General features: G+C 50.5%; 1 protein-coding gene across 1 annotated transcript; it reads right to left on the bottom strand.

The window, feature by feature from the left end:
* Nucleotides 1–364: 364 nt before the first annotated feature.
* On the bottom strand, nt 365–8,736 carry BRI3 (brain protein I3). Its single transcript, XM_077140604.1, has 3 exons — nt 8,561–8,736; nt 8,055–8,157; nt 365–774 (listed from the first exon to the last, which is right to left on the bottom strand). Exons 1-3 carry the CDS (start codon nt 8,697–8,699, stop codon nt 642–644), a joined length of 375 nt encoding a protein of 124 aa, XP_076996719.1. The 5' UTR covers nt 8,700–8,736; the 3' UTR covers nt 365–641.
* Between the last annotated feature and the right edge of the window lie 18,975 nt (nt 8,737–27,711).

Raw genomic sequence — 27,711 nt, 5'->3', positions numbered from 1 at the left:
TTCTCAAAAACATTAGCATGGATGTGACATATTACCTACATATGCAGTGTTCTAAAAAAAAAAAGTCTTTTTGCTAAAGCAGGGGCATTCACATTGAAGTCATATCAAAACACATATAACCTTATTCCATATATAACCTTACTCCTGAGTAATTTTTGGTCATTCAGACAGCTGAAGTGACAAGCTAAGATTTTATTTTTTTTAATTTATAATGGGGCTGGGGCGTAGAAGGGCAAAACGACCACAGGTGGATATGCTGAAGCTGCATGATGGGTACGTTATTTTTAATTTCTTTCACAGAGCTTTGAAAAATCTTTAATGTAAGTAAAGTACACAAACATTGAATAAGCAGAACCAGGTAAACAATGGTATGAATCTCCTTTATTAAAACAGTCTCTCACCTTCCTCAAATTGAAGACTGCAAAAAATAAAAGCAGTGCTTTGAGTTGTCATTAACCTTGGGAGCAGCGTCCCTATGTGTCCGTGCTGTGTGACCCCCCCACCCACAAATGCCAAATCTATCCCTCCACACTTTACAAAACAGTCCTGAAGCTTAATCAAATAAAGCTATTGTACACGACATTTACATTAGAAAAAGATAACTGAGTGTAGGAAAGCTCGGTGTATTGTTTGTGTTCCCTTTAAGCAAAGTTTGCACCACAGTTGGGGCATCTTCGCTTCTTCAAGGCAAAACAGCAGATGAATCCAAAGGGAAAGAGGATGATGGCCAAGAAGATGCCCAGGAAGGTGAAGGAGTCCTCCAGAACCCCGACTCTGTGGGGAGAGAGGCAGAGGGGAGGGTTAGGGCCCCAAGAGAGGGCCCATGGGTCAGCTCCTGTGAGCCAGCTCCCGTGAGCCCACCCCTCCCTCAGCTGCCAGCCCCACCTGTGCCCGTAGGAGGGAAACTACCACTCATTAGTTGCCATGTATAAAATTTGAAAAGGGAAGAGAAATCACCTTAAAGTTATCACTCAATGCTCATAATCTGCCAAAAGAGTAAGGAGAAATCAGAAGCAAATACTAGTTTCTTGCATATCCAAATAAACCAAGACCAAAGATCCAAGTTTTTTGGTTTATGGTTTTTTTTTTTAACATGGGCAGGCATCAGGAAATGAAGCCGGGTCTCCGGCATGGCAGGCGAGAACTCTGCCTGCTGAGCCACCGTGGCCCAGAGGCTCAAGTCATTTTAAGATTTTTTTTTTCAATGTTGGTACACAAGCCTATGATCCATTTCAAAACAGGAAGGAAAAGTTTTGGATTTCTAATTCCTAAAGAAAGTGATAAAGTAGCATTTAGGGTTTTGCTTGGTTTTTATTGTTGCATTTCTAGTGAAAGATTAAAATCACCCAATTCACGCAATGTCTTGAAGTCCACTTGTCTTGATATGCTCAAGGCTTCCCCTGACACATCCGGCATATCAAACTGCCAAATTCACCTACTGCCAACACACTAAAAAGGGACTCACCTAAAACCAAAACCAACCTATAAGAGAATTTAGCAGGATTTCCCAAGATATTTGTCCTGGAAAACTAGTCCGCTGGTCAGCTCTGCAGGAAAAAGGTGGCTTCTTTAATGTGACAATTTTGGGGGACAGTTTCCCATTATATTCTGAAAGTTCAGAAGGCCTGCAGGAGAGACTCCTGCTGCTGAACGCCCTTTCAGTGGCTGTGCCTATTAGCCAGGCAGCAGAGCACATGGGGTAACCCTGTTCTAAGGAAAAGCTAATTAGCAGGCCTGAATTTATGTCCACAAAGAAAGTTCCCAATGCTTGTCTGGACTATTTACAGAACCCGTGTAACAGATGTCCCCCTGCATATACTCCAAAGGCCGTCCTGTCACCACACTATTCCTCAGCCCTCAACCTTCTAAGTCTGCCCCACCTGTGAGATCCAGGTCCCACAGGCCACCAGCCATGTTGAGAACTACACCCTGCCCCAGACTCTTGCAGATAGGTGCAGGGCTAGCCTCAGACCCCACTAAGCAAGCACCCGAGGTCCTCCCTTTCCCCACCAAGGGCGAGAGCTCAGGTAGGCTGCTACCAGCTGTGTCCCATTAGCCTGGACTGGGAATACCTGCTCTGCCACCAAGCGACACCAACACCTCCCATTCTTCCAGCAAGGACTTGTGTCCTCTTGGAGCTATCTTCCCATAAGCAACTTCACTCTAGCCTCAGACCACTAACGGGAGCTTAGAAGACACTCTCCTGGTACCTGCACAAACGTTTGACCCAGCTGAAATCCCGGAAAACGCTCCTTTGCATGTTCTATTTACAATGTCCAAGGAAAGCACAGAGGACAGAAGTGAGCCACGCCCCCATGGCAGAGAGCGGTTTGGCAGTTGCTCAGGTGAAAAAATGTGAATTTTACTCCTCTTTTTCTCATATCCCATTTCTGTTACATTACCAAATCTTGTCAGTTCTGAATTCAAAATCTATTCAGAATCCAAATACATCTCACCAAATCCACCTAGACGATGATACAAGCCACTGTCATCTCACACCTGGACTACTGCATTAGCTTCCCAGCCAGCCTCACTGACCCCCTTTTACCTGTGCGCAGCACAGCACCTGAAGTGAGTCCATCAAAAACAAAAAGGCAACCCAGTTAAGAAATAGGCAAGGGAAATAATCTGCAACTCAACAACAAAAACCCAAATTTAAAAAATGGAAATAAAACTTAGACACTTCAACAAAGAAAATATAAAACAACCAATAAATGCATGCAAAAATGCTCAGCATCATTAACCATCGGGGAAAAACAATTCAAAACCATGAGATACCCCTTCACACGCATTAGAGCAGCTACAATTAAAAAGTACTGGAGACGCTATGGAGAAATAGGAAACCTTGTGCACTGCTGGTGGGAATGTAAAATGGAGCAGTCACTGTGGAAAACAGTTTGGCAGTCCTCCAGAAAGTTAAATATCGTTACCATATGACCTAGCAATCCCACTTCTAGAGGATTCTAACAGAATGGAAAGCAGTGAACCTGAACATCCCACACACATTGATGTTCATAGCAGCATTATCATTACCAATAACCAAAAGGTAGAAGCAATCCAAGTATCCATCAACAGATAATAACAAATAGGATCTATCCACGTGACGGAATATAATTCAGCCATAAAAAACCACGAAGTTCTGATACATGTGATAACCTAGGTGAACCCTGAAGACATGTTGAGTGAAATGAGCCAGACAGAAATGGACAAATACATGCTCTCACATAATATGTGAAATACACATATACAAATTCAGAGTCAGAAACAAGAACAGGATATGAGGGGCCAGAGGTGGGGAGGAGATGGGGAGTCCATGTTTACTTGGCAGAGTTTTTGTTTGAGGTCATGGAGAAATTTTGGCAATGGATAACAGTGACTGGAGGCACAACTTTACAAATGTAATTAATTACACATCTGAAAAAGGATAAAAAGGAAAGCTTAGGTTTTAATTAAGTTTATGCTACACACACACAACTGTACAACAGAGTGAACCCAAATGTAACTGGGCGAAAGCTCATAGCATGCTAACACCATTTCATCAGTTGTAACAAAGGCACTACACTAATGCAAAGTGTTGGTAAGAGGGAATGATTTTTCAGAATTACTCTGTGACCAGCAATCCCTCTGTCAGGTACAGGCCAAAAGAACTGAAAGCAAGGACTCCACAGACGCCTGGACATCAGTGTTCACAAGGCCCATGAGATGGAAGAAGCCCACATGTCCATCACAGATAATAAAGAAAATATGACTTGTTCACAAATGGGATACAATTCAGCCATAAAATGTCAAGAGACAAAGTAGTGTCGAGGTTCTCAGGGGCTGGAGGGAGTCCCTGCTTAATGGGTGCTGAGTTTCTGTCTGGGTAAAGGTAGTGGGAGTGATGGCAGCACGATGCTGAACATGACCAATGCTACTGACCTGTACGAGACAATTAAGGTGGGAAAAAAAAAAATAAAAAGAGCACCAGGCCTCAGCCCCGGACCCCTGGGGAAGCTCAAGAGAGGAGCCTGAAGGGCAGGTGGGCCTAAGTCCCAGGGGTCCCAGCCAGGCCTCACCCAGCAGCCCATCCAGTCTGCAGTGAAACCAGGGGCCAAAAAGGCCAAGGATGGAGATTGGTGAGCACTGACCTGGCCAGACACCCACATTATCCCACTTCAAGGTCAACACTGAAGGGGTAGGAGCCAGTGGGCCCCCAGGGAGGCTAGGGCCAGGCCCACTCCTGCCCTGAGGTCTCAGGTGCTTCCCGGGTACAGAGCAGCACCAGTCCCTGGTACCAGAGGCTCTGCCAAGGTTGTCCAGAAGGAACGGTCCCCTGTGCAGGCTGCTGCTGTACTCAGGGGTCAGGAGTCAGGGCAGTTGCCTGCCCGCCCTTTCCTCATGTGCAGGGTCACAGCCTGGAGAGCTGGTTCTCTCTAAGCCCACACTGCAAGGGGCAGGGCCAGACTCCTGCCTCGTAACCCCTTATCTCCTCAGCCTCCTAGGAGCCAGGAACCGCCCCCTGCCCGACCTTATTATTTAAGCCCCAGTTTGCAGAGCCCCCAAGCTCCCAGCCAAGGTCCCACTTACCCCATCATTTCTGCCCCACTCAAAAAGAGACGACACCCCAAGTGTCACTGGAAGAGCAAGGCAGTTTCCCTGGTCACCCCAGGCCATGGTGCTCAGTCACAGTGCAGCAACCAGAATCTGGGCCGGAACCCCGGAGTCACCCTCCAAAGAGCGAGAGAGTGGGGTGGGGGTGGGGGGGCCATATCTGCTCAGCGCACAGTGCGAGGGGCCTGCAAGGACGACTCAGACCGCTGGAAGGAGAAACAGGCTGGGGAGACCCCCTGCCCCCAGGAATTAAGCTGCTCTCCAGCCAGCCCAGCCATGGCTTCTACTCCAAACGCGAAAAAGGTCAGCTCAGGACAAACTGCAACTCTTATCAACTAGTTGAGAATCCAAACTGCACACGGCGTAGAGAATGCTGGGGTGGCAGACACCCTCCCCTGTTCTTGAGCAATCAGGATGGCTCATGGGGAGTGGGGGGGGAGGGTGGCAGCCGGGGAAATTAGGGAACTGACTAATTCTGAAAACATGTATTTAACCCCTGACTTTAACCTACAGAAAAAAGGACCCTGGAAGGGATTCCGGGGTGAGCAAGATTATAGCCAGTTCTCCTGGCCCCATTCCCCAAACTTGGGGACCCCAGGGATGTGGGAACCCTCCCCTCGGTCTGCTTCCATCCTGTGCCCCAAGCTCCTTCAGCCTCTCCCCAGCACACATGCCCCACGGGCCCTCTAGACCCTCGGCCTGCCTTCTGCCCCAAGGGGTCCCCACGGTCAAAGCCCCTCCACGCTGACCCCTCTGGGCCACTGCCACAGCTTCTGCCCTGACTTGGTGGCTGTTTCTGGAACCTTTCTCTTGGCTCCCTGGGCTGCACTCTTTCCTGGGTTTCCTACCTCTCTGGTCATCCCTTGTACTTCCTCACCAACTCCTCCCCCCCACACACAAAATGAAATAATCGACGCTCACCTTAGCCGGGGTGGCAGAAGCCCCTTTGCAGCCTCCTCCTCCACCCTGCTACACAGTGTGCCCCGCCCCAACACAGGGCCAACCTGGACCAGGTGCATCTCTGCCCTCAGACTCGGCACCTCCTCTCACCTCGGGACCCCCCACCCACCCATCTACTTTCAGTGGGTGGGGGAAGGCTGGCCTCCCTTCAGAGGAGCACCCAGCTTCAGAACAGCCCAGCATGCCAGACCCGCAGCCTGCAGAGGTGCCAGACCGGCCTGGCAGGGGTCCTGGGGGTGGGTGACCACTACCCATCTGTGGAGCGGGGGGGGGCAGGGATGCTCCTCCGCGAACAGCTAAAAGGGGAGAACAGAGTCAGGCTGCTTTGCGGGAGGCTCAGGGGGTGGCGTGTCCTCTTGTGCCTAACCCCACCCAGCAGGAATCAGGCGTGTGACTCCTGCACGCTCCTGCCAAGCCCCCAGGAGGGCGGGGACGGGCTGTGGGCAGGGCTGGGCACGGAGGAAGCACGTCCTGTCTCCCAAGCCCTGTGGGAGCTGTGGGAGCTGGTGGGACCGTCCTCCAGTGAAGCAGCCCATCCTCTTCCCAGGAGTAACCGCCCGGCCCTGCCCACTCCACCCCACTGCCACCTGGGGCCCTGCCCCAGCCACACCCAACAGGGAGGCCAAAAAGGCCTTTGGGAGTCCAATTTCCATTCCCAAGTGAGGAGGGCTCTGTGGCTAGAGAACAGGGACACCAGAGTCCAGCACCAAAGTGCTGGGGACCCCTCCCCCCTCCCAATCCCAAAGCAGAGGATGGGGGAGTGGGTGCCACAGAGGCCGCAAGCCTGTTGTCGTCTCAACTCAGCTAAAGGACCGTGAGCCCCCCAGCCTGCTCTCAGAGGACCCTTGGCCCACCCACTGCCCACAGAGGCAGAGAGGAAGGTAGTCCGGTGGGAGGCAGAGCCTGGTCTGAAACAGGGTCCCCAGCCCAGCGCCCAGGCAGCGGGCATCCAGGCCTTCCCTGGATGAGCAAGCACAGCCCGTCCCCTGCCGGCCTCACAAACAACACGGTCCAGCCACGGAAAGGGAACTGGGGTGGGGCGTGCTCCCCACGCTCACAGCAGCCACACCCGCAGCCTCCCCCGGCTCCCTCCTCCAGGACAGCAGTCCCAGAGGGCCTCCCTTACCCTGCACCTATCGCTCCCACTCCCCAGCTGGCATGTGGCAGGGGCCAGGCTGGAGAGACACCAAAGCCCAGCTGCCCCTCTGCTGCAGGTGCCTTCCTGGGCCCCACCCCACCCACCAAGTTGGCCGGCCCAACACCCCTCCCTAAACCTGAGCGATCACTTGAAGCCCCCACCCCACAAAAGGACCCTGACACCCCACGCTGGACTGAGTGAGGGCAGGAGCGGCTGGTCCAAAGCATCCAGGGGTCCCTCACTCACTGCTTTGAATATTTTCCCTAAAGAAGACCAATGGCCCTCTCTGCACAGACCGTCCTGAACCATACCCCCCAACACACACCTTCCAACCGAGAGGTGCTCCATCAGCTCGGGTCAAGCACTCCGTGCCTGACCCCTCTTCTCTCCTCCAAGTGCCTTCAAACCCAAACACCCCAACCCACTCCAGAGACTCCCCTCCCCACGCCCCTGCCACTGGTGCTCTCCAAATGCCAAGAGTTCAGCCAGGCCCCAATGGGGGTCTGCAAAATGGAGTTCCCTGCCAGGTAGCCTCCAGGGACTCTCACCTGCCCCCCAACCCCCATTCCTAGCTCACAGCTTGTTCTAGGGCCCCAGCCTCTGGCCTCCCTCTCTGCAATGCCCTCTCATCTCAGGTCCTGTCCTCCCAACAGCCCACCACCTGGAACTCTGAAATCATTCACTTCCCAGTCTCTACAGACATGCTTTAAAAATTAAGTCTAAATCAGGGCTTCTTAATTTGGACTCAAATTTCCTCCCAGACAGGTTGAGGGCACTGTCCTAGCCAACTCTGTCTGGAATTTGTAAACTTTCTCAGCACCCCATCTCCCAAGGGCTGGGACCAAATCGTATTTCAATGGGTATCCTCAAGACTCGACCCAATGTAAGTGGCCGGGTGTGCCCTGGGCCTGATGAAAATGTGGGCTCCGCCTGGAGCATGAGAAAACCCTGCCCCAAACCACCAACGGGGGGGGGGGGGGGGGTTCGCCCAGGCCGGAGCGGGGCAACGGGTTCATAAGCCCTGCATGGGCTAATGCAGCCCATCCGGCTGTTCCCCGCCACCCCCCACCCCAAGCTGCCCTCACACCGCTTTAAAGGAGCAACTGCTGAGTGAAGTTGAGAAAACTGCAGGGAGAAAAGAAATGAACTTGACTTCTTGCAGACGCTGGAGAAGAGGGGGCAACCATCCCGCATCCCACTTACCTGGGACATGGTGCCCCAGCTGCACACCTCCACTCCCCAGGAGAGGGAACCCGCGTCCCCCTCCTTTGCCCTAGAAAATTCTGTCAGACGAGCCGCGGGCCCGACTCTGTACTCACCCTCCCAGGTCCGCCCCGCAAGGCTTGGGGAGCTGGGCCCGACGTACCTGCAGACAGGGCAGCCTCCGACCACCACGATGGAATTGGCAGGGTACCGGGTGACATGCCGGCTGTGGATGTTGTAGACCCTGGGGTGGTGGGTGGGTATCCCTGGGGGGGAGGGGGGAGGCAGATCAGAGAGGAGCGGGGAGGGAGGAGGTGCTGAAGGCTCCGAGCCACCCCCAGAAGCCCACGGCCTTTTCCTAGTGGAGACAATCGCTCCCGCCGCGCGGCGCCCGCTCTGGGCAAGGGGAGGTGCGAGTCCGCCAGCGCCCCCCGGCCGCGGGCAGGTCCGGCCGCTCTAGGGGGCGGCTGGGTCCCCGGCTGGCCCGCGGCGGCGGCCGTGGACGGGTCGGCCCGGGCCGACGGGGGGCGGCCGGGGGCCCCCTGAGGCCGTCCCAGCCCCGGCGGGCGCGCGGGGGAAAGTTTCTTGGGGGGGTGGAGGTCGCCCGGGCCCTGGCCCCGAGGGGGCCGCGCCTATCCCCGCGCGCGAAGCCCGGCCGGGGGCGCCCACCTGCGACGAGGTAGGGGTAGGGCGGCGGCGGCGCGGCGGGGATGGCCCCGTAGCCGTGCGGGCCGCACGCGTAGTCGCCCTGGCCGGCCTCCAGGTTGTAGGCGGGCGGCCGCTCCTGCAGCAGCGGCTTGTGGTCCATGGCGGGCGGCCGGCCCGGCTGCGGGGGCCGCGGGGCGCCGGGCGGGGGGCTCCTGCCGGGGGCGCGGGGGCGCGCGGGCGGCGGGCGGGGGCCCCTCAGCGAGGCGCGCGCCGCGGGCTTCCCCTCGCGCCTCCCGGCCGGTCACAAGACCCGGGTCACGTGGCGCGGGCCGGGGCGGGGCGGGGCGGGGAGGGCCGGGGCGGGGCGGGGCGGACGGCGCGTCTTAAAGGGGCCACGCCCCGCCCCCTTCGGCCGCCCTCGGACCTCCAGCGCGACGAGACGCGCCGCCCCCCTCCCCAGCCCGGTGACCCCGCTGGGTCTTTATCCTCACGCCCTCTCCCCGGGCGGGAAGACCCCACTGGGGGCCCGAGGACCTGAGGACCCGAGTCCACCACCCACCCACGGGCGAGTTCCGAACAACCCTCTGTGGCCGCCCATAGCCGAGAGGCTGGGGTAGGGGGGATGAGAGAACTGGGAGGGGGAGGGGGAGGGGAGGGGAGGGGAGGGGAGGGGAGGGGAGGGGAGGGGAGGGGAGGGGAGGGGAGGGGAGGGGAGGGGAGGGGAGGGGAGGGGGAGGGGGAGGGGGAGGGGGAGGGGGAGGGGGAGGGGGAGGGGGCCCAGGCGGCGGCTGGGACTGGTGCGGGGGGGAGGGTGTGACCAGGTGGCGGCGCAAAGGGCAGGGCCGGGGCGCTGGGGCGGGGCCACGGCAGGGGGCGGGGCCATAGCGGGAGGGGTGGGGCCAGGTGGTGGCGCAAAGGGCAGGGCCGCAGGTGTGGCCTCGCCGGCCGCCCCGTGACCGTCATTGACGGGGTGTGGCCGCGGGCTGCAGTGACCCCGCTGGAGAGACAGAACCCTCAGTACTGAGCAGCTGCTACGGGACGGGACGGGCTGGTCCTACCGTGGGGCCTCCGTGCCCTGATCTTCCTTCTCTGTTACTTCTTCCGTTTTACTGTGATAGCATGCAGGGCGTACAGTGTCCCACTTCAGCCCCTTCCGAGTGTAGTTCAGTGACAATAATGCTATTCACAGGGTTGTGTTGCCATCACCGCCGCCCACAACCAAAACTTTTCCATCGCCTCAGAAACTGCCCCGAGAGCCTTCTCAGTCCTTCCCCACCCCTCGCGCCCGCGGCTTTCTGTTTCCACGCGCTTGCATGCCCTGGATATTGCATGTGACTCACGTCGGGCGATCTGCTGGGTCTTGTTTCACTCAACATGGAGTCTTCCGGTGTCCTCCACGTTGCCGCCTGGATCGGAATTCCTCCTTTTTTGGCCAAGCTTCCCATTGTGTGGATGTCCCACATTTCTCCCTCCCTTCATCAGTCGATGGACACACGGGTTGCTTCCACCTTTGGGCAATTGTGAATAATGCTGCGATGACATCGTTGTGCAAATAACTGTCAGAGTCCATGCTTTCAGTTGTTTTGGGGGTATAGTCCTAGGAGATTGCCGGGTCATGTGCTCATTCCATGTTTAACTTTCCAAGGAACCGCCAAAGTGCTTTCCATGGTTACTGCATCATCTTACATTCCCACCAGCAATGCACGAGGGTTCCCATTTGTCTGTATCTCCTCAGCACTTGTTGTTTTTCATATTTTTAATAGCAGCTATTCTGGGGGAGGGGGCACCTCATCATGGCTAACATGTGAAGTAGCTTTTCATGAGCTTACGGGCCATTTGCCAGTTCCCTCATCTTCAGGGCATCCCTGAGAGGTAGATGAGCCATAGCTCATGAAGAAACTGGGGCTAGAGGGGGAGGGGCGCAATCAAGGCCATCACAGGGCAGGGCTTGGACTTGAACTCGGGTCTTGTCTGACCTCAGTGCCCGCTGTCAGCCCTGACGGAAGCATTTCACATGCCAGTGCTTGGTGTGTCATCAAGAAACCGTAAGAAGGAAGAATTGAAAGTTTAAAGCCCACGCATTCAAAATCCCTTATATGTGCAGCCCCTTTGTCATCGAGTTAAGATGAGGTCATCCTTGAGTAAGGTGGCCTGAAACCCAATGACTGGGAGATGTGGTAGAGACACACACAGGCCGAAGGCAGCAGGTGACCAAAGTAACACAGCCATAAGTCAAAGGTGGCCGGGAGCTTCGTAGCTGGGCAGGGCAGGCAGCCTTCTCTCCTAGAGCTTGTAAGGGAGCCTGGCCCTGTCAACCTCATTTTCAGACATCCAGCCCCAAGAACCATGAGAGAATAAATTATGTTGTAAGCCCCTTACCACATAATTTGTGGTCATTTGTTTAGAGCCCAAGGACTCTGAAGTCGCAGGGTCTGGGGAAGCCTGGCCTGCAGGCAGTGTGGAGCTCGCCCGTGGCCCGGGCAGCCCTGGCAAGTCTCCTGGGGGCTGTGGGCGCGGCCCAGAGGTCACCGTGGGAGCCTGTAGGGACCGGGCTGAGGACTGCACAGCTTAGGCAAAGAAGCCAGAGCATCAGGCTTGCATATTAGGGAATTACCTTTGGCTGCAGGGTAAGGGTGGATGGGGAGCAGGGGCTCAATGAGGGGCGCTGGGAGCAGCGAGGGCGGGGACAGCTGTGGAGGTGGGGGAGGCACAAGGTGTGAGCCCATTAAGACCCCATTAAGGGCGGGCCACGGGGACTCAGCAGGCAGTTCTCCCCACCATACCGGAGACAACCTGGAGCCCACCCAGGGGAAAAAAAAAAAAGACCCCATTAAGCCTTGGTGGCCTGCTGGAGGGCCATGGGAGCTCAGAAGGCCCAGAGGGCCTGGAGGGCCCAGGTGAGGGTGGACAGGACTGACACCCGGGCGTGGGGCTCCGGAGACATCGCTTTAGGGGGGAGGGGGAAGGGGGGGCGGGTTTGGCCGTGTTGACCTGAGGGGCACCCGGACCCCAAAGCAGCACCTGATGAATGGGGGAGAACCTGGAGAGCATCCTCCTCAAGGCTAAAAGGTCCGAGGCTGTCGTCGTGGCTACAGCCCTTCACCCACGACAAGGACTAGGGAGACAGCCTCCGTGCTGGGCGCCCTGAGGAGCAGCTGGCAGCGGCTCTGCCTGGTGGAGTGGGAGGCAGGGGCAGGGGCAGCCGGGGTACCAGCTCCCCGGGGTCGGTCCGAGGGGCCTGCTGAGATGAGCGGAGACTGGAAGGAGGAAAGAGGGTTAGCCCTGGGCGACCGGAGGAACCACTTTCTCGTCGGGTTTGCCTCTTTTTTAAGGTGGGGAAAATGAAGAGCCTGTGGAAGGCAGAGGGGACCGGCCTAGCAGAGAGAGGAAAGCTTGATTCAGGAGAGTGGGGAGGAGGCGAGGGGGTGGGATCGAGTCCCCACTGGGGGTGGGGGGGTCTCTGGACTCACAGTCAGCCCCCCACAGGAGGGGGAGGGAAGGTGGGGGTGCAGGCGGCCTAGAGGCTCCCCACCTCTGCCAAGGCCTCCCCGCCAGGCCTAGTGGGCAGGAAATAGGTTCTGGCTGAAGAAAACACGGAAAAGACACTTAGAACGTCCCTTCCTCTGTGCAGTTTTCAGAGTTGAGATTCGGCTCTTAAACCGCTTTAACATCCCACTTAATTTTTTTCCACCAATGAAGCTAGTCTCTCCCACGGCTGAGATTGTGGCAAAGGAAAAAAAGCAAATATAATTTCAGAATCCAAGGTCGTCACCAGGTACGACGGCGACGCCCGGCTCGGAGGAGGCCCTCGCCAAGTGTTTGCTGAACAAGTGAAATGTTTATCTTAGATGAACATTTTAAGTTTTAGGCTTTAAGTTTAGTAGGCCTGCAGCACTTAACGATTCCACTTAACGAAAACATTTAGAAAATGTTTTCTAAATCAAGAAGTCTTGATTTTCTAAATAAAGTACAAACATTTCTATGCTACACAGACAAAAACATTCTCTCGCTCTGGGTCATATGATAACTCAGATCTCTCTCTCACACATACTAGACAGACAGATGGGTAGAGACACACAGAGTAAAATCCATATTACCCCTTGTGTCTCATGCTCTGTTTATCCGGGGCATTGACAGATGAGTAAAAAAATAAATAACTAATAGCAGTGTAAAAGGGTAAAAAAATTGGGTAGATTGAAATATTAGTAGTGGTCAATGAAAATGAAGGGTAAGGGGTATGGGATGTATGAGTTTTTTCTTTTTACTTTTTCTGGAGTGATGCAAATGTTCTAAAAATGATCATGGTCATGAATATACAACTAAGTGATGATACTGAGAGCCACTGATTATATATTTTGTTTGGACTGTATGTATGTGAAGATTACTCAGTAAAATATTTTTTTAAAAAACTCCATACTACATCCTTCGTTCTCTGCCACACTTGTACAATGAAACATAGAAAGCATCTGTTTAAGTCAACATTTTTTTAAGCAATGCCCACCAGAACAAAAAGCAAATTCTGAATACCAAGTTTCTGGCTAAATAAATCTCCAAGCAGCTGTACTCAACCCCCCTGAAAGGCAACTGTTAGTATTAACAGATGTAGCCAGTTATCTCTGGACATGTTTTGTGGCAACCACAAGCGAAATCATAAAACTTTGATCTCTGCCATATTCAGAGGAATGGAACCAGGTGCTTTCCTAAGTCCTCTGGGCTGGGGGAAGGGAGAGTGCTAGAGCACGTCACTCAGCTTTGCCTGTGCAGGCAGGCACGAGGCGGAAGTGGGATGTGGCTCGGGGAACAAGTGATTCTACCAATTCCCCACGAGACCTGAGCTAGTCAGGTCACCTCTCTAAGCCAGGCTTTCTTAAGTGAGTGACTTTCAAGCATCCTTTGAGATCTATCATAATAAAGGCTCTCCTTGGGGCATCTTTATCTCATCGCCTTCCAGGATGTTAGCCACTGCTCAGTGGAATGACAAGCCTGTCACACTCCTGGTATGTGCTGGTCCCACTGTGGCGGTTCATACTTCCAGGTCCTATTGGTGCCTTTAACTCTCAGAGCCGCTGTGGATGGAGGCTGCAACAGGTAGCCTTCCCCAACAACAGGTGGGATAGAGCCCGTCCCCCATGAGTCAGGTCCATTGATGATCTCATGGGCCAGGATCACGTCTTCTCTGTATGCAGTGGTGCTCAACAAATGCTCTATTGATCTCAAGGCAACTTGCCCAGGGTCATTTGGCAGGCGGTATGGATTCAAGCCCAGGTCCTTCCACCCCCAGATTCTGGCTCTGGCCACAGGACCTGCATACCTCCTTCAGGTATGGAGAGAGGATGTGGATCATTCCAGAAACCCATTCTTGGTTTTAACAAACCATTGCCAAAGAAGATGGCAATGAAGGTAATTAATGCACCTGAACTGGTATTTTTTGTTTGATTATGAAGGGAATGATGCAACCGTGCAACTTTTCTACCTCCTGTCAGATGTCAGTAAGGGTCTCCAGCTGGACAGAAGACACTTCTCTTTGGAACCTGTCAGTCATTGTTGAATTTGATTTGGTAGAGAGAAACCAAATGCATCTTCAAGTGAATCGCTTCCCATTCACCTGAGTCCTGAATCTGGTGACAGGCATTTTGTTTGGTTGGGGAGAAGCCAACAAATGGCCACTCCCAAGCTGGAATGGAGTAGTCACGTCCCTTCAATCAGGAAGGGCCTTCTGGAAACTACCCCAGACTGTGGTTTTGCCAGGGGCTTACAGCCCCCATTCTGGGTCTTCTCGTCCTCAGAACTGTTACTCAGTTTTGTCAGCCGTGCCAGGCCCTCCTGTGTGGCACAGAGTGCGGCAGGGGAAACCAAGGACTTGAGCCTGGGCGGGCATGGAGCCCTGCCCTTCTGAGGCGGGTGGGCCAGCAGGACAGCAGGAGAGGCCTTGGGAAGGAGGAAGGCCGCATGCCAATGGGCAGAGGGAAGGAGCTCTGGGGCCTCCCCGGCACCCCGCTGCTGAGGGGCCATGTCCCCCCATCTCCTCCTTCCACTCCTGGGTGGCCTTGGGGCGCCTACCTGCAGCTTGCACCGTGGTCATGGCTCGCTTCAGTGAGATGCCCAGGGGTGGTGGAGGGAGCCTGGGCAGGGGCCCCTCTTACATTCCAACAACAGACAGGCAGCTAGTGACACGAAGGGGTGATGGAGGAGAAAGCCCCGGCAGGGGAGCCATTGCGGGCGCTGGGGGGCCAGGAAGAGACTGGGCAGGGCTGGGCCCCCCGCAGGGCACAGAATGCAGTCTCACAATCCCACCGCCCCCCGAACATTCTCAGGTTCTGAGCCTGGAGTCCCCACTCCTAGAGCAGGACCCCAGGGCCACCGATGTGATATCACCTCCTGGTGCTGGTCCCTTTTGGGGAGAAGCCCGTTTAGGACCACGGCCGAGGGGAGCCCCGATGAAACTCATGACTTGTGAGAGGCGGGAGCCTGAGAGCCAGCCAGGCTAAGACAAAATGCCACGTGGCACCAGAGACCTCGGCCCGTTTCAGGCTTTTTCCTGCATCCCTGGGACAGTGGAGGCAGAGGCTGCTCACCTTGTCCATGAGTTGACAAGACTGGCCCCCTATGCGTCAACAAAATACACCCCCTCCAACAAGGGCCCTTGTCCTGGAGGGTTGTCTCCCCCTAGTTCCCCAGGACGAGGCCCCGGGAGAGGGTCTGTATTTCCACACCTCGGCCGGGGGAAGGGCAGGTGGAAGGCGCCCAGTAGGTGAGGGGCCTCCGTCCGCGTGGGGGCAGAACCCATGTTCACTGTCACTTAGTCCCCAAGGGCTGCCTGGACAACGTACCACAAACCACGGACCTGTCCTCTCCCACAGTCTGGAGGCCACAAGTCTGAAATAGAGGTGTCGGCAGGGCCGTGCTCCCCAGGCTCCAGGGGAGAATCGCCCAGGCCTCCTCCAGCGTCAGGTGCCTCCTGGCTTCCATCCCTGCTTCCATCGGCACACGGCCGCCCTCCCTGGGTGACTGCCTCAGGGCTGCTCCTCTTCTTCTAAGGTCCCCAGGCATTAGATCTAGGGCCCCCCAGCTCCAGTCTGACCTCATCTGAACTAATAACATCTGCAAAGACCCTATTTCCAAGTAAAATTACATTCCGAGGTACTCGGTAGAGATGAATTGGGGGGCCTTGGCAGGGGACACCTATTCAACCACTGAGCCCTGAGCTGGGTAAAAGAATTACTTAATCCTGGCTCCTCCAGGTTAGAAATTGTAACCACAGTGAACTACAGATGGACTGGCTTCTAACTGCACACCACACTTCACAGTCTGGGCCAGTGCCCGAAGGTGACATCATTGCATTAAAAGTCCTGGAGGCTTCAACTGTCTTTGGTACCACCCCTGTGTTTTGATTTGCTAAAGCTGACGAAATGCAATACACCAGAAATGGACTGGATTTTAACAGATGGGGATCTATTCGCTTACAGATTTATAGTTCTAAGGCCATGAAAATGTCCCGATTAAGGTATTAACAGGGCGATACCTTCTCTGAAGACCAGTTACTCACAAGCTTGGGCTCCTCTGTCAGACACAAGGCGCACGGCCACGTCTGCTGCTCCTGCTCTCCCAGGTTCCGATGCTTCCGTGTCTGGCTTCTCTATCTGGGGCTTTTTTCTCTAAACTTCTCTGGGTGTTTCTCTATGAGCTTCTTTTAATTTCATCTCCTAGCTTCTCCCTGTCCTTTATCCTCTTACAAAGGACTCCAGTAAGAGGATTAAAACCCACCTTGAACAAGGTGGGTCACATCTCAATTGAAATAACCAAATCGAAAGGCTACAGTAGGTCTACACTCACAGGAATGGATTAAAAGAACATGACCAGTGTAGGGAAACATCTTCAAGACCTAGTAATAAGAGGTAGCTTCCTAAACTTTACACCCAAAGCACAAGCAACGGAAGAAAAAATAGATAAATGGGAACTCCTCAAAATCAAATGCTTCTGCACCTCAAAAGACTTTGTCAAAAAGGTGAAGAGGTAGCCAATTCAATGGGAGAAAGCATTTAGAAATCACATGTTGGACGAAGGTTTGATAGCCTGTATATACAAGGAAATCATACAATTCAACAACAAAAGAACAAACAACCCAATTATAAAATGGGCTAAAGATATGAATAGGTATTTTTCTGAAGAGCAAATACAGATGGCTCAAAAGCACATGAAGAGATGCTCATTTTCACTGGCTATAAGGGAAATGCAGATCAAGACTACAATGAGATACCACCTCACACCTATAAGAATGGCTGCTACTAAACAAACAGAAAACTATAAATGTTGGAGAGGATGTGGAGAAACTGGGACACTTATGCACTGCTAGTGGGAATGTATAATGGTGCAGCCACCATGGAAGACTGGCGGTTCCTTAGAAAACTAAATATCGAGTAGCCCTATGACCCAGCAATAGCACTACTTGGTATATACCCAGAAGAGCTGAAAGCAATGACACAAACAGACATTTTCACACCGATATTCACAGCAGCATTATTCACAATCGCCAAAAGATGGAAACAAACCAAATGCCTATCAAGAGACAAGTGGATCAACAAAATGTGGTCTATACATACGATGGAATATTATGCAGCAGTAAGACAAAATGACATCCTGAAGCACATGACAAGATGGATGAGCCTTGAAGACATAATGCTGAGTGAAATTAACTAGACACAAAAGGACAGATGCAGTATGATTCCACTTTTATGACCAGCATAAAGGTATAATCAGAGGCTTATCATACAGAATATAGGGGACGTAGAGATACATAGAAGCTAGAGGTGGGTGAACCGTTAGCTAATGAGGTTGAACTCCAATGTAAGGGAATAGATAGGAGCGAAGGTGATTCTCTAGCAGGTCTGTAAGTAATAATACCACATTGAAGATGAACAAGATTGAAAGGGGTTGTAAAGACCTATGTCTCCCACTGATTAACACTAGAAATATAAATTAGTTCTCACAATTACTTCAAAGATATGATTCTTGTACAGAGAGTGTTTAGGTCCAAGGAACGGGGTGGGGGGAATTGCTACTGCATGCTGTGAGCTATGTTCGAAAGGAAACCATCAGCACTACCACAGCAACAGCAGAGGTAAATAATGGGGGAGGGACAAGAGTTAAGAGGAGGTTTAGATTTCCTATTTGGCGAGGGTGTGTTTATATTGGTTTTCTGTCTCTTGGGAACAACGTAATTATCTAAAACTGAGAATGTTGATGGACTGTGGACTTTGGGCCCTCTACATGATGCCCGATGAATGCACGTGGCTGAGGATGCACTGGCAGAGAAGTAAATTGGCAAAAGATGGCGTACACTTATGAATGAAGGCTGTGCTGCTACATAAAGGAACAAAGTCGTGAGGCATGCAACTGAATGAACGTGGGACATTTGGTAAGACAAAATTAGCCAGAAACAAAAGAACAAGAATGGTATGGTCACCTTTAGAAAATGCTTATAAGAAAACAGGGGCCTAGATTGTAAGCTTTTAGAGCAGACACATTAAGTCCGGAGTTATGAATATTATTTCTAGATTTTGAGAGGCTGTTTTATATACATAACCTGATATTTAGAGATAAAAATGAAGCCAATCAGGTTGGGGTTAAAGTAATTCAGAACATACGGGTAAGGAGGACAGTGTCTATATTTTAGAACCACACATACTCTGAGACCAATGGAACAAGGTTTATTTGGTCGGGAACTGAAATTTTCTGTAGTGCATAATCTAACTCAACCTATCTGTATAGCTCATTTAAACAACTGAAACACAGAGAGCACAGAATAAGAAAGAGGTCCTTTAATCCTGTATAGATTATTGTAATGCCTGGATACATCCTAAAGTATATTAAGAAGATAATCAAAAAGTATTGGCAAAGTCCCCTGAGGGATAGGAGAAAGAATATCGAACTGTTAAACCTTACCATCAGGGAATCCCCTGGTACTGTGTCAAAACTTCTGGGACACGCAAATCAATAGGCCATGCCCTTGATCATAAGGCTCACTCTTGTGAAGCTTATGTAGGTAGCAGAGAATCTTAGCCTACTTATTGGCATGCCTAAGAGTTACTTCTGGAGGACCTCTTTTGTTGCTCAGATGAGGCCTTACTCTCTTTAAGCCCAACTCTGCAAATCAAATCATTGCCCTCCCCATACATGGGACATGACATCCAAGGGTGGGTGCCCCTGGCAACATGGGAGAGGACTCCCAGGGGTGAATCCAGACCTGGCACCATGGGATCAGCAATTCCATCCTGACCAAAAGAGGGGAAAAAAGTGTAACTAATAAAGTAACAGTGGTAGAGAAAGTTCAAATACTCTGGAAGTTGTTCTTATGCAAGCTTCAGGTAGACCTTGCTACCTATCATAACCTGCCAAACCCCAATCAGGACCATTCCAGCCAATCCTAAAGAACATCTAGGGCAATGTATAAGATTCCATAAGGGTTCCAGGCACTAGAGTAACTTGCCAGAAACCTACAACCTCCAGATGGGTCCCTGGTCCAGATAAGTCCTGACACCTAGCCCAGGCTCTCCAGAATATCAGATAGTTCCATCTCCCTACCCCATATTAGTAACAAACCCTTCCAATATCAAAAATTTAGAATGGCCATAGCCCAAACATCCCTAAAGAGAGAAATGGAAAGATCAAAGGTGATGGTGGAGTTATAAAGAGAAGATAGAATTTAACAAATGAATATGAATGCTGAATCATTAAATTGATATCTCTTTTAGTCCCCGGTATTTTAGAGCAGCTAGAAGTAAAAACCTAAAATTTTGGAATTGTAACCCATGCCAAATGCTGAAACATGTTCTACAACTAATTGTGGTACTGTGCTTTGAAAATTATTGCTTTTTTGTATTTATGATATTTTTCACCAAAAAAGAAGGGAAAAAAGTCGATATGATGGTAAAAAATATATATTTATTCCTTCTAGCCTTCTATATTCTGGAGCAGCTAGAAGGAAAAATCTGAGAGGATGTATGGAAGCCCAAGACAACTCTGGTATCTGTCCTGTAACTACTTGTTGAAGAGTGCTTTGAAAACTATTGCTTTTTTATTTCTTTGCTTTGTATATGTTATACTATACAATAAAGTTAAAAATCTAAATAATAAAAAAAAGAACATTATGACCTTTTCTGGGAATACATACAATACTTTAAACTACCACACCAGAATATGACTTTCAGTCCTCCCGCATCTCGGCTGAGCATTCTCTTCCACTTTGGAAACTCTCTCCTCCAACCTTTAGGACCTGGAGGCTGTCGTCTTTCTTTTCCATCCATCTCATTACCTCCAGTTCTGCCTCTGTCTCCTCTGGCCACTGGATGTCCCTCCGGCCCCACCATCTGAGGAAGGGTCCCTATAAGCCACGTGCTCAGCCATGCTGAACGGTGCCCCTACCTAAACCCTTCCGGCTCTCCATGACCCACAGTGGAAAATCCAAGCTCCTCAGGCCCCCCTCAAGAGCTGGTGCGACTGGAACTCCGTGTGCACCCGCGTCAATCCTTTAGTGCCCGAGAGAAGCACCTGCCCTGCAAACGGGTCTCCTCTTCCTGCTCTGAATGCCCGCATCGCTTGTCTGACATGTGCCATTAAGTGCAATTTTGGGGGAAATTTAGTTTGGATGTGTCCTCCCTGCCAGAGAGCTGGAAGGTGGGCAAGAGGCACCCACACAGCCTTCCGGTTAAGCCCACAGGCTCCCCACTTCCTTGACTACTAACTAGGCCCCCATCCGTGACTCAGTTTCTTCAACTGTAAAATGGGGTAATAACAGCACCCACTTCACAGACTTTTTGAGAGAAGTAAATGAGGTAAGCATCCATCAGCAAGAGCTGCCCAGGACCTTGCCCACATGTGCACAGCAGGCATCGACTGACTGCACTGATTTAACCACTGGTCCTTCCGTACCCCCAGATTATACACTTGTAACGTAGGGACAAACCTGTCAGGGGGAAATGCTCTTGTAAGTCACATTTTCCTTGATTACTAGTGATCTTGAACTTTTTTCCTATTTATTGAGCAGCTCAACAGATTCCTCCAGGAAATCATCCATCCTCGTTCCTCATCTCTTTCCACTGTTTGCCCATCGCTGATGCATTAAAACACCCTCACTATCTACAACAGGGCCCTCAACCTCAGCACTGATGCCACGCGGGCCGGCTTGGGCCCTGTAGGCTCTCTAACAGTATCCCTGGCCTCTACCCCCAGATGACGGTGGCATCCACCTGCTGAGACACCCAAAATGTCCCCAGATGAGAAATTCAACTTCCTCAAGTTGAATTCTTGATATTCTCACAAGCAGTGTGGACAACCAAAGCTATAGGCTGAGCCCCCAGTCTTGGGGTTCGTTCATATGAAACTTAACCCCACAAAGGATAGGTCAAGTCTACTTAAAATCTAGGCCTAAGAGTCACCCCCAAGAGAGCCTCTTTTGTTGCTCAGATGTGGCCTCTCTCTCCAGCCAACACGACGAGCAGTCTCACCACCCTCCCCCCTCTGTGTAGGACATGACTCCCAGGGGTGCGGACCTTCCTGGCAACGTGGGACAGAGATCCTGGAATGAGCTGAGACTCAGCATCAAGGAACTGAGAAAAACCCTAGAATGAGCTGAGAATTAACATCAAGGGATTGAGAGAACCTTCTTGACCAAAAGGGAGAAGAGTGAAATGAGACAAAATGTCAATGGTTGAGAGATTCCAAACAGAGTGGAGAGGTTATCCTGGAGGTTATTCTTATGCATTAAGTAGATATCACCTTGTTGTTCAAGATGTAGTGGAGAGGCTGGAGAGAACTGCCTGAAAATGTAGAGCTGTGTTCCAGTAGCCATGTTTCTTGATGATGATTGAACAATGATATAGCTTTCACAATGAGACTCTGTGATTGTGAAAACCTGGTATCTGATGCTCCTTTCATCTACCATATCAACAGACGAGTAGAACATATGGAATAAAACTAAATAATAGGGGGAACAAATGTTAAAATAAATTTAGTTTGAAATGCTAATGATAAATGAAAGCGAGGGGTAAGGGGTATGGTACGTATAATTTTTTTTTCTGTTATCGTTTTATTTCTTTTTGTTGTCTTTTTATTTTTTTCTAAATCGATACAAACGTTCTAAGAAATGATGAATATGCAACTATGTGATGATATTAAGAATTACTGATTATATATGTAGGATGGAATGATATGTTAATATTTTTGTTTGTTTGTTGTTAATTTTGTTTAATTAATAAAAAAAAAAATGTCCCCAGACAGATATCCCTGTGAGGCAAACATCATCCTGGTGGAGAAACTGCTCAAACAGAAGTGCAGTTCACTTACAGCCCGTAAGGTAAGTGTCCCCTGCCCTACCCCCTCCTGCCCCCTCCAGGTACCACAGCCAATGGTTCAGAGTGGGTCTTCAGTCCTTCTCCAAGAATGCACATTTATACATACAGTTACATAGCCTGACTTTTTTCCCAGGTCAGATCACACACTAGGTACTGTTCAGCCATTTGCTTTTTCCACTAGGAGATGTTTCCTCTCCACAGAGATACCCATGTCCCTGTCTTCTCAGTGTAACCCATGTCCTGGTCACTGGAAGGCCAGGCCTTCCCCTCGGCTCCCGGAGCCCACAGCCCTCCCCTCCACTGACCAGGTGCCTGACTGCCCCAAGAGCTGCTGGCACAGAGAGGAAACAGCCACACTCCCTGTACTTTGCTTGATATTCAATTAATTAAATTTGTGTATCTAATGAACCAACATTTCAAAAACTTTTCTTATACCTCTAAATAATTATTACAAATATACTAAATATAAACAATTTAAACTTCAGTTATAAATGTGGATTCTTTAGAATTTTGCCAACACCTGAAATACCACATAAAACAAACACACATTGTAAAACCAATTCCTCACTCTAAATATCATCATGATTTAACTCTCTTCATGATTTGCTTTAAAAAAAAAAAAAAAAAGACCTTTCTAGGGTCACAGTTATACTTTTTGATATTTTTTTCCAGGATTGGTGGCCCTAAAGAAACAGAACACGAGCTGAATTAGGCACGTCGGTTATATGGCGACGGGCTGAGTCTCGGCTAGGGATCCATCTAGATTGCTTGTGAAGGCAATTCAAACCAGGCCACTGATCAAGGGTTATTTCTGACAAGTAAATTTCACTGATTACATCAGTAAGATTTTCAAAGTCTACACCCTTCACCGAAGTCCTAGGTTTTGGCAAACTTCTGCCTGTCCTAAAAAGATGCCTTTAAGCTCTGGTTGGGGGTACTACAGAATGCATCTTTTGGTTTTTATGACAGACTAGCCTAGTCCTGTGTGCTGGTTTGAAACTGTTATGTACCCCAGAAAAGCCATTTTCTTTTAATCCTAGTCCGATCTTGTGGGGACAGACCCATTTTAGGGTGGGATCTTTTGATTACATTGTTTCCGCGGAGTTGGTGACCCTGCCCATTCAAGGTGTCTTAATTAGTTTACTGGAGTCCTTAAAAGAGGTCACAAGAAGAGAAATGAAACCAAGACACAAACCTTTGGAGATGCTAAGAGATGAAATCCAGAGTTTGCCCCAGAGAAGCTAAGGGAGGACCCACAGATGCTTAGAGTGAAAGTCACTGAAATCAGAAGCAGGAAGCAACAAACCAGGAGCAGGGGCCTCAGATACCAGCCACATGCCTTTCCATGTGACAGACAACGGCTTTTCTTTGGAGTCCAGTTATCTTTATCTGAATGCCTTAGTTTGGACATTTTTATGGTGTTAGAACTGTAAACTTGTAGCGTAATAAATCCCCTTTGTAAAAGCCATTCTATTTCTGGTTATATTGCATTCCAGCAGCATTAGCAAACTAAAAGATCCTGTAATTATGAAATACTGACTTGATTTGTTAGCATTGCTAAGGATGCATGTTTGTCCTATTAGTATTTTATTAAAATTAGCAGCGCCATCAAGAAACTCTCAGAAATGAAGGATTGACTCTGCGGTTATCTATGTTATCTCCTGGGAACACCAGGATAATGCACAGTCTGGGAACACACTGCTGAGCTGGTTCTCAGCCTGGCTGTGTGTGTGAGCTCTGGGGTGGGTAAGGGCTGAGCCTCTTCTCCTTCTGGTTCTCGTGGGCCACCACCAGTGCTGACAGTTCCTGCCCTTGCAGGGGCCAGTTCCTTTATTCCTTGTGTCCCAGGTGTTTACCTGTCTCTACTCACACAGAAACAAGTACACATCATCACTTCCTAAACAAGTGAAAAACAGCACACCCACATCGTAGCAATCTCTTATCATAGTAGTTTTCTATTCTGTGCAACAAGTTACCACAACTCAGCAGCTTAAGACAACATGCATCTATCATCACAAAGTTGCGTGGGGCAGGAGTCCAGGCCCGGGCCGGCTGGGAGCTCTGCCCAGAACCTCACCAGGCCACAACCAGGCGGCGGCCAGGCTGTTTTCTCATCTGGAGGCTTTGCTGGGGAGGCAGCTGATGCCAAGCTCATTCCGACCGGTGTGGGACCATGATTTCATCTGCAGCATCCCCTCCTCTTTGCCATGTTCTGCTGGCTAGAAGCAAGTCACATGCCCTGCCCATGGTCACGGAGAGGGAATCGTGCCGAGCATGCACGCCGGGGGTGAAGACCATGGGACCACCCTGGGGTCTCTCTGCCACACCTCCTTAAGGAAACTTGCAAATATTAAACGTGGCCTGTCACCTTCTTCTGCATTTACACCTACTTTTGTGTGCACTTTCTATCAATGCATCTTTTGGGGGTTTCATTATGAGCTCACTGCTTTGCCAGAGCCCCAAAGGCCCTCACCCTCAAGGGTCTCCGAGCCCACCTACCACTCAGCACCGCCCACTGGGCCCCAGCTGTGCTGGCCCGAGGCTGTTCCTTGGTGGCGCCTGGCACACTTCGGCCGCGGACTTGCCCTTGATGTCCCCTCTGTCCACTTCACTCTTCACCTAGACATCCACATCTCACTCCTCTACTTTATTCAGGCCTCAGCAAGAAGGTCGCTGCCTCAGAAAATCCTAACACTGCTCAGAGACACTGTAGGAAGAAGGGATTAAGGGCGTGGGCTCAAGCTGCCTGCTGAATTCGGAAGCCCAGATGCCCCTGAACTGGCTGTGTAGTCCCCCGGACCTCCCTGTCCTCAACTCCACCTCTGACCATTCAACAGCGTGGCATGTATTGAGCATTCACAGATCCTAAAGAATTGCAGCAGGGAATGAAGGTGTTTGTCGAGCAATCTCAAAATTCACATTCCTAAATCTTCCTTTAATTAATGATCTTGATCATTTATGGAGAGGGACAATAACTCTAAAATACAAATTGGGAAAAGGCATCTCATACAAGTATATCCCCCTATAACACATACTTGAAGATACAACAGGGGGAGGCAGAAAGAAGAATTCAGCAATTGTATATTGGAGACACTGCATTCAGGGCAGCAGTCAGATACCACTGATGTTAAGAGGAGACAATGAGCTCTTCGGGGTGAGAAAGAATATTTTCTCTAGACCTTGTCCCCACACAGTCCCTGGCATGCTATCGACCTGAGAGGAACTTAAGAGCTGTTGTTGGGATTTCTTCTTGTCTGGGATGACCTCAGGCTCCTGCTCAGAGCCTCCCAGTCCAGCAGGGCAAGGTGAGATCTGTTTGTCAGGCATCGGATGCCAGCAAACCATACGAGGGGGTGTGGGCACGGTCCCCAGATCACAGCAGGACAGAAAAGGATGGTCGATAGGCATGCAGTCCCAGGTCTCAATCTCAGCCCTGCCAATGACAGGCTCCAAGGGACAGCGACTGGTAGTGCAGTACCTGAACTCCCTTCTGCTGCTGGGAGAACCTGGAAGTCTTGGTAGGTCTTTGCTCTCAAACCCCTCGCCCCCAAGACGTGGGCACAGGATGTGGTGCTGGTCAACCCGATACTCTGGCCCAGGACTGGGAGTCTGCAGTATGGGACAAAATGGAAATGGACACTTTAACACCTTCCCCCTGTGGCAGCAGCCCACCGCGCACCCTAAAATGAGTGGACTGGGTGGCAATGGGGTGATCAGGCTGTAGTTCCCAAGACAGGAGCTGTGGTTCTGGGCTCTCAGTGGTCCTTGACTCCTGCCTGTTTTCTGAATCTAGCCTTCCAGCCCTTCTGATGAGACCATGACGTCTACAACATTCATTGTCATGGATTCCTTTTCAAACTTATTTGCCAACTAAGAACTCTGATCAGCTGTGTGAACTTCGGCAAACTGCTGTATCCCTTATCTCCCTGTACCTCAGTGCTGTCAAGTGGGGCTCACAGCCACTGGGTCTGAGGAGGATGGGGTGAAAGCTTGTCTCCTAAAAAGAAGCTGCCTCAAAAGATTTAACTTCAATTTAACTATTTGGGAATGGTCTTGGGTTCCTAGAGCTGCAGTAACAAAGTACCCAAGCGGCGGTAGCTTAAAACAATGGAAATTTATTGTCTCATGCTTCTGGAGGCTAAAATCCAAAATTAAAATGCTGGCAGGGCCAGGGTCCCTCTGAAACTGTTTGGGAGGCTCTGTCCTTGCCTCTTTCAGATTCTGGCAGCTGTCCGCAATCCCCGAGCATCCTGGGCTGCAGCTGCAGCAATTCACCTTCTGCCTCCATCACCACATGGCCTTCTCCGTGCACATCTGTGTCCCTCCTCCTTTTTTTATGGAGACACCAGTCATAGTGGACTAAGGGCCCACCCTACTCCAGTGTGACCCTATCTTAACTCATTCCATCTGCAATGACCCTATTTCCAAAGAAGGTCACATTCTGAGGTCCTAGGGGTCAGAACTTCAACATATCTTTTTTGGGGGGGACACAATTGAACCTGTAACAAAATGTAATGGAAACAGATGCTAATTTATAATATTTATTCATTTGATTTTTTTTATTAATAAAAAAAATTACAGGATAGAAACACAAACATTCCCAATATGTGATCATTCCATTCTATATATATAATCAGTAATTCACAATATCATCACATAGCTGCAGACTCATCATCATGATCATTTCTTAGAACATTTGCATCAATTCAGAAAAAGAAACAAAAAGACAACAGAAAAATAAAACGAAATATTCATTTGATTTTATGTACATATTTCAAATCACTCTTTGCAAGAAATATTATTTTAGACAATGTTTTTTACTCTGACTTTTCCTAAAATGACTTTACTCAAACTTCTCCTCATCTCCAACTTGGTGTGGCCATCATCCCAGAGCCCTCTGCGTCCTCTAGCAGATCTCCAGACCACGTCAGCTTGTCCCTTTTCCAGACTGTTTGGCATATGGCATTTTTCGTTCACATATGGCAGTAGTTTCCATTCACATTCACATAAAATCAGGGCAGTTGTACTTGCCATTTGTCCTTTTTGAAAATGTAACACAGAGAAAAGTGTGTAAGACACAAACATGAATTATTAGAAAGCAAAACTTCTGAGCCTACCATCTGGGGAACACCGTGAGCAACGCTAAAGCCCCGGGGTGCCCCACGGGGGCCCCCAAAGCATCCACATCCTGATTGTTACAGGAACATTAGGGGAATCACTTCCGTGTCTTTACACTTTTACCATCAAACATACGTACTCAAACACCATAGCAGTTCTTGTCTGTCCTGGAACTTCAAACACAAATGGGATCATACCGTAAATACTCCTTGGAGTCTGGCTTTTTTGCTCAGCCTCTGTTTAAGAGTCACCCATGCTGCTGCATTTGGCTGTCCTTCACTTCTGTTATCAGTAATATTCCATGATACAACTCCACCCCATTTATTTATCTCCAATGGACACTGGGGCTGTCCCGAACAACGTAGCTGAGGCCATGCCTGCCCACCCCGGGGCATCCGTCATAGGAGGCACTGCTGGTTGCAGCTTCACTAGAGAAGGCGCTTCCACCTGGACTACTGGTGGGCAGCTCACTGTGGGTCTCACTCCCACTTCTCTGCACACTGATGCGTTTCAGCACTTCTCTGCAAATTTACTGGCCATTTGTGCTCCCTCCTTTTTTTAAGTGTCTGCTCAAGTTCCTTGCTTTTAGTCAAATGGGATGTCTGTCTTTTTCTCACTGATATGCAGGAGTTCTTTCTATATTCTGGATATGAGCCCTTATTGCTGACGTGGGTTACAAATATCTTCTTCCACCATGCTTACCTT

The sequence above is a fragment of the Tamandua tetradactyla genome, chromosome 23, assembly GCF_023851605.1.
Source record: "Tamandua tetradactyla isolate mTamTet1 chromosome 23, mTamTet1.pri, whole genome shotgun sequence".
In the NCBI taxonomy this organism is placed as follows: domain Eukaryota; kingdom Metazoa; phylum Chordata; class Mammalia; order Pilosa; family Myrmecophagidae; genus Tamandua; species Tamandua tetradactyla.
This window is presented reverse-complemented; position numbering and strand designations above follow the sequence as displayed.